Here is a 6066-nt window from a genome sequence, read left to right on the forward strand (position 1 = left end):
GGAGAAGGTACAGGGACGGTGCCCCTCGCTCCCGCTTCCCAGGGCTCCGGTGGCAGCCGGGACTCAGCCCACCCTTACTCCCGGGTTTTTGGGCAGCTCCCTATGCTAGAGGGGTCCCTGTGTTTCCCTCCGCAGCCCGAGCACGCCTACCTGTGCCAGATCTACAACCTGACGCTCCTCTGCATGGAGGATTACATCGTGGAGCCCCAGTCGGTGCAGTTCCTGGTGCAGCACGGCTTCGACTTCAACAAGCAGTACTCCCAGGGCATCCCCTACCACAAGGGCAACGACAAGGTACAGAAGGACTTTCCTTGCTCTGCTGCAGGCTCCTGGGGAGGTTGCTGCCTTCCCCTGGTCCCGGTGTCTTCCTCACAGCTGCTGAGTGAGGATGGCCCCTTTCAGCTCCCTGCTGGTTTACACAGAATCACAGAATGGCTCGGTTGGAAAAGCCCTCCGAGATCATCATGTCCAACCGTTCCTGTCTACCCCCTAAACCATATCCTTAAGTACCTCGTCTGCCCGCTCTTTAAACACATCCAGGGATGGTGACTCCACCACCTCCCTGGGCAGCCTGTTCCAGCCTCTGACGACCCTCTCAGTAAAGAACTTCCTCCTTCTCTCTAACCTGAACCTCCCTTGGCACAGCTTGGTGCCGTTTCCCCTTGTTCTATCCCCATCACCTGGGAGAAGAGCCCAGCACCCACCTCTCTCCAAGCTCCCTTGAGGCAGTTGTAGGTGGGGATGAGGTCTCCCCTCAGCCTTCTCTTCTCCAGGCTAAACAAGCCCAGTTCCCTCAGCCGCTCCTCAGTTTATATCCAGGCTATCTCGTGTTGCTCTTGCTTTTCCAAATGTTCAGAGCACATCGTAGCTGTAGACAGCTACAACGGGCTCAGAGGACTTCCCCAGGTCCAAGTCAAGGCACTTGGCTTGGTGACTGCTCTTTCCTCTTGCAGGGCAATGAGAACCAGAGCCAAAGCGTTCGGAGTTTTTTTCTGGAGCTCATACGAGCAAAGAAGCCTCTGATTCTCCACAACGGCCTGATCGACCTGGTCTTCCTGTACCAGTGCTTCTACGCTCACCTCCCAGACAACCTTGGCACCTTCACTGCCGACCTCTCGGAAATGTTTAAAAAAACAAGTACGCTTCCGAGTTTGAGACCCGCTTTGTAGCATCCTACCTGGAGTACGCTTACAAGAAGTGGTGAGTGGCGCTCTGGTATTTGAAGCTTGTGGGAGGAAAGGCCAGGGGACTGTTGGTGGTTTTGTTTTTCTAGGCAAGGGGGTTGGGTCTTTGTGAGTGAGGAAAGGTGCTTTTCAGGTGACTCTGCCCCATGCTCTTCCCATTTCTAGGACAGCTGCTGAGCACAGAAGGGTGCATTTTGTAATACACGTTATCTGTTCAGTGGGCAGCTGCTGGAAGGATTTCAGTCTTCCCATGGCAGCGGTTTTGACCACAGAGCGACCTGCTCTAACTGAAAAATAATGGATCTGCTGCATGGCCCTGGTCCAGCAGCACCACGGGGCTGCAGCAGGAACACAGGCAGGGAGACCCCTCAAAGTCAAAGTGAGGGAAACCAGGGTCTGCTGGTCAGAACTCGGTGCTGGGAGGGATGGCGCAGTCAAAGGGCGAGTGCTTCCTGCCCCTCCTGCTGCTGCCCAGCTCTGTCCCACAGCCCGCATGGGACACTCGTGTGCAGCCACCTACGACTCCCATCGGTTTCCTTCCAAGCAAAGGTTGTGCTTGTGTTCCAGGGGGTCCTGCCTCGCTTCCTGCCCCAGCTCTTGGTGGGTATCTTCCAGGCGCACACGCGCTGGGAGCAGAGATGTCTGCCCACTTCACGGGTCAGTCTGGCCCCTGGTTCTGCACTCCCCACACGCTCTAAACAAGCCCCTGGCAGTGATGCAGCCCCTTGAATCTCCAGTAAACTGAAGTCATGCTCTGTGCAGAGCAGAAGTGGTGCTCTCAGTGACTGTTTTGCAGCAGGAAATGCTGTTTTGACAGGTCTGAAAACATTCGAGGTGGCTGTTCTCAAGCAAGAGAATGCTTTGTTTTGACAAGATAAAAATAATTCTTCAACTGCCCTCTTCAATGTTTTAACCCACAATTCAGTGACTGCTTTGTAGCAGGAAATGCTGTTTTGACATGAAAACATTCGAGGTGGCTGTTCTCAAGCACGAGAATGCTTTGTTTTGACAAGATAAAAATAATTCTTCAACTGCCCTCTTCAATGTTTTAACCCACAATTCTTGTTTTGGGCCTTTTAACCAGCTCTTGGGTCAAAACAGGGCTTTTTCCATGAGATGGAAAACGTTTCCTTGTTGTCTGCATTGCCCAGGTCCCACCAGCCTGGGCAGTGGCTGCTGGGTGCTCCACACAACACCTCGTTTGTGGGCATTTTTTCTTTCTCCATTAACATTAGGAAAACTGACACATACCCTAGTGCCCTGAATACTTAAAATCAAACTCTGTGTCCCCCTTCTCCCTTAGCTCCACCAGACACACTGTTGTCCCCATCTGTGTGTTGGCATAAGAGAAACCAACCATTAAATCAGCATGGAAACAACTACTCACTAAAGCTGTTCTCCCAGCCCCGAGTTTCTCTGCAGGAGGCTGTCGAGCTGGGGCTGGAGCTCAAGAGCAGGAAGGCAGCAGAGTTGAGACTTGGCGGGGAGCAGCGCGTTAACACCAGCTCCGCGCTGTGGTGCTTCCAGTGAATTAACTCTGGTGACTGTGTGCTCTTGTTCCAGCCATCGAGAGAACTGCAAGCTGAAGGAGTCCAGCAGCCAGCACCTCGCCATGGAGTTCTGCAGCTACCCTGCCAGCATGTCCCGCTACATCGACTATCGCCACTGCTCCCTGGAAGAAAGGCACAGCGAGGGAGGGGGAAACACGGTGCCTGTCTGTGAGAAATTTTCGGTAAGCACAATAAATCCCTGCTGCCTTCCTGGCTCTGTGGAAAGAGCCGCATGTGGGCAGAGCAGGATGTGGTAGGAAGGCACATGGGAACTTCCCCTTGCTTTAAGGAAGATTTTCAAGCTTCAGGTGGCTTTCTGACAAGGCAACAGCATGCTCTGTCTGGAGGTGGTGAGCTCCACCAGCTACATTAGACACAGACTGAGATTATATGGCTCTAAATAGCAGGCTGGTGTGAGGTACAGTACCTGCTGCTGTCCTGGGAGGGCTGTAAGATTTTATTTAGTTTGGCTTGTCCTCTGAGCAAGAAAAGCTGCCTCTTCCCTCTCCCATATCTTGATGGGAATTAAAATATTGCCTGTCTGCAGTTTCTGGCACTGCAGCACAGAGTAACCCCCAGCATCGTGAGTCCTGGTGCTGCTGCAGCAGTGAACAGAGCCCGTCTGATCAGGCCATAACTGGGGACAGGGAGCTCTTCCAGATGTCGCATGTTACGGTCACAGAACAGCACAGCCTGGGGAAACCTCTGGAAGTTTCCCATCCAACCACCAACTCAATATTGCTCAGGGCCTGGTTTGGTGAATTTTTCAAATCTCTAAGGACAGAGATCACAAATCCCTCCCAGCCCCAGTGCTTGACCACTCTGAAAAATGCTTTCTGATGCATCTAGGCAGATTTTCCTCTGGCTGTTACCATGCCACCTTTCCCCGTGCTCCCCTCAGAGAACTTTAGCTCCACCTTCTCTCTAACCTCTGCTGCAGACAGCAGCTAGATCTCCCCATCCCCTCATCCTCACCTTCCCCAGGTGGACCAAACCCCCCTTCCCACCATCATCCATTGTGTGCTGCACCTTGACAGCTACACTGGCTGTGGTTTCAGTGCCTTTCTTGTGTGTTGTGGGGCTGTGACTGGCCCCAGTGCTCCTGATACAGCCTCAGCGGAGGGGGATAGTTAACTGTGCCCCATGTCATGGTGATAAGCTGCTCTGAGCAGGAGGCTGGTGGCTGCAGACCCTTCTCTTTCTCTCCCTAGGCCTATGGCTGGTGTCCCAAAGGGGTGAAGTGTCCGCAGTCCCATAACATTGACCTCATAATCGATGAGGATGACAAGCTTTGGGAGGAGAAGCGGAAGAAACGGAAGCACAAGTGGAAACGTCGGAAGAACACAGAAAAGCTCACAAAGGCTTTGGAACAGGAAAGCCCGGGAAAAGAAATGGAGCTGGCTCAGAACGGGGAGGAGGGACCGCCACGAAAACAGAGCTGCTACGAGCCTGCAGCTGCCGGGGAGCTGGCAGAGATCACACCAAGCACTGAGGAGAGGCTGCTGGGGGAGAACTCCACGGACATGGAGCCAGAGGGCAGCTCGGACATCGGCGCACACCAGGAAGGGGATCTGGGGGATGCTGCAGGAACTGCTGCCCAGGTAGCTGCTGCTGTGAGCCCTTCTGCCAAGGGAAACACCTCTGACAGCGACCAAGCGGAGGGGAAATCGGAGGTTCCCGCTGGGGTGGACTCAGTCAATCACACAGACATCCCTGAGACCAAAGCAGCATGTGCTGTGGAAAAGGAAACCCACGGGCCACCTTCCCAGGGGGGCACGCACCGAGCTGGCTTTGATGCCTTCATGACTGGTTATATCATGGCTTACGTCTGGATGCTCAAGAAAGGCAAGAACACGGACGCTGATGCAGGGCCCTGGTTGCCAGACTGCCACAACAAACTGTACCTCAGTGGGAAATCGGTGCCGCTTCAGATAGTGAAGAGCTTGTTCTCTAAGTCTTCCAAAGCTCACAGCCAGAAGATGAAGCTGGCCTGGGCCAGTGGATAGAGCCAGAGGATTCCTCACTGAACTGGGGGTTTTCTCCCTCAAGTTTTGAACATCTTCACTCCCTCAAGAACTGACTAGAAGGAGAGCAAGTTTCTTACTCCTGTTTTTTTTTGTTTTGATTTCTGACCAATTAAATTGCTCTCAGTTGGAGTTCCCAGTTTTTCCTTAGTGGTATGCTAAGCTGTGAAGGCTGGGGTGAGGCTGGAGAGGAGGGAGGACAAGTGCACCCCTCCAGCTGCACATGGGATTGCAGATTTGTTAAGTGCTCCTTTCTGGAAAGGCCATGTGCTGGCTACTTTAGCATGGGTTTCACTTCCTGCAGAGGAAGAGGGTAATTAGTTGATAATGAGAGGCCAGAGCTTCCCATGTTAAAGCCCCAGCCTCCTCCCAGCTCCTGCATTTCTCCTTACTGCACCCTTACCACCACCTCACTGTGTGCTGCCACACAGCCTTGTGGTTGAGGGCAGGACAGACCTTGTCAAAGGAGCATGTGCTGAAGGTCAAAGTCTGCCTACAGAAACACATCTGAGAGCTCCACTGTTGACCCATACAACCAGGTTGATGGAAAATGTTACTGGAGGAGGATGTGATGCTTTGGCCAAGACAGCAGGCTGGCTCTTCAGGCAAAGCACACGTTTTGATGAATGTTTAGTGAAGTGTTACTGCTGCTAGGGCAGTTTCCTAGGACTCCCAATTATTTCCTGGTTTTCTACGGGAGTAAAGAAGCAAAAAAGTGGGGTTTTTTTACTAGAAAAAAAGACACTGCCCATGGTTGGTTGGTTAAAACAGGCACCTGGGAGAGCTGTCCCACTTCATGTCTTGTCTTTACCTTCATCTTGGCTCCAACACACACACACACACACACGTACCTTTGCTCCTACAGGAGAGGGAGGAAGGAGAAAGCTGCAGCTCCCAAGTGGGCCAGCAGATTCTGGTGCAGGGTATCTGCATGCAGAGCCAAGCCACAGCAGGTTTTCAGACTTTAAGGGAGATGCAGTGGGACTTAAAGGCACACGTGGTCCTCCTGAGCTGCATTGCTTCCTGTGCTGCTGAAGATACTCTAGGCAAGGGCTAGCAAAAGCTGTGGGCCACAAGTTGCTGCCTACTCTTCAGAGCGCTACAAGGTAGAGCAGAAAGAGTCCGTGAGTCTCACGATTTCATAGTGTGACACTTGAGTAAGGTGCAGGAGGGAAATAACACTGAATACGGGTGACAGTTCTCCCTGGTTGTAATTCAGCAGTGAATTACCTCAAGGCAGGTATTAATGTCATCCGTAGCTTAAGCAAGCATCTGAGCCCCCTTTTTAACCTGGAGTCGCCCTCTTAA

The 6066-nt window shown here is 52.7% G+C and overlaps 1 protein-coding gene across 1 annotated transcript; it reads left to right on the plus strand.

The window, feature by feature from the left end:
* Positions 1 to 135: 135 nt before the first annotated feature.
* TOE1 (target of EGR1, member 1 (nuclear)) lies at positions 136 to 4740 on the plus strand (the record flags this gene model as incomplete). The annotated part of the gene is given in 5 exon segments (XM_010180046.1): positions 136 to 294; positions 954 to 1125; positions 1128 to 1200; positions 2748 to 2898; positions 3946 to 4740. Coding segments are annotated over 5 exon segments (1350 nt in total), but the record flags the coding sequence as incomplete, so codon positions are not given.
* Positions 4741 to 6066: the final 1326 nt, after the last annotated feature.

This window comes from Mesitornis unicolor, unplaced genomic scaffold (genome assembly GCF_000695765.1).
Source record: "Mesitornis unicolor isolate BGI_N332 unplaced genomic scaffold, ASM69576v1 scaffold10292, whole genome shotgun sequence".
Classification (NCBI taxonomy): domain Eukaryota; kingdom Metazoa; phylum Chordata; class Aves; order Mesitornithiformes; family Mesitornithidae; genus Mesitornis; species Mesitornis unicolor.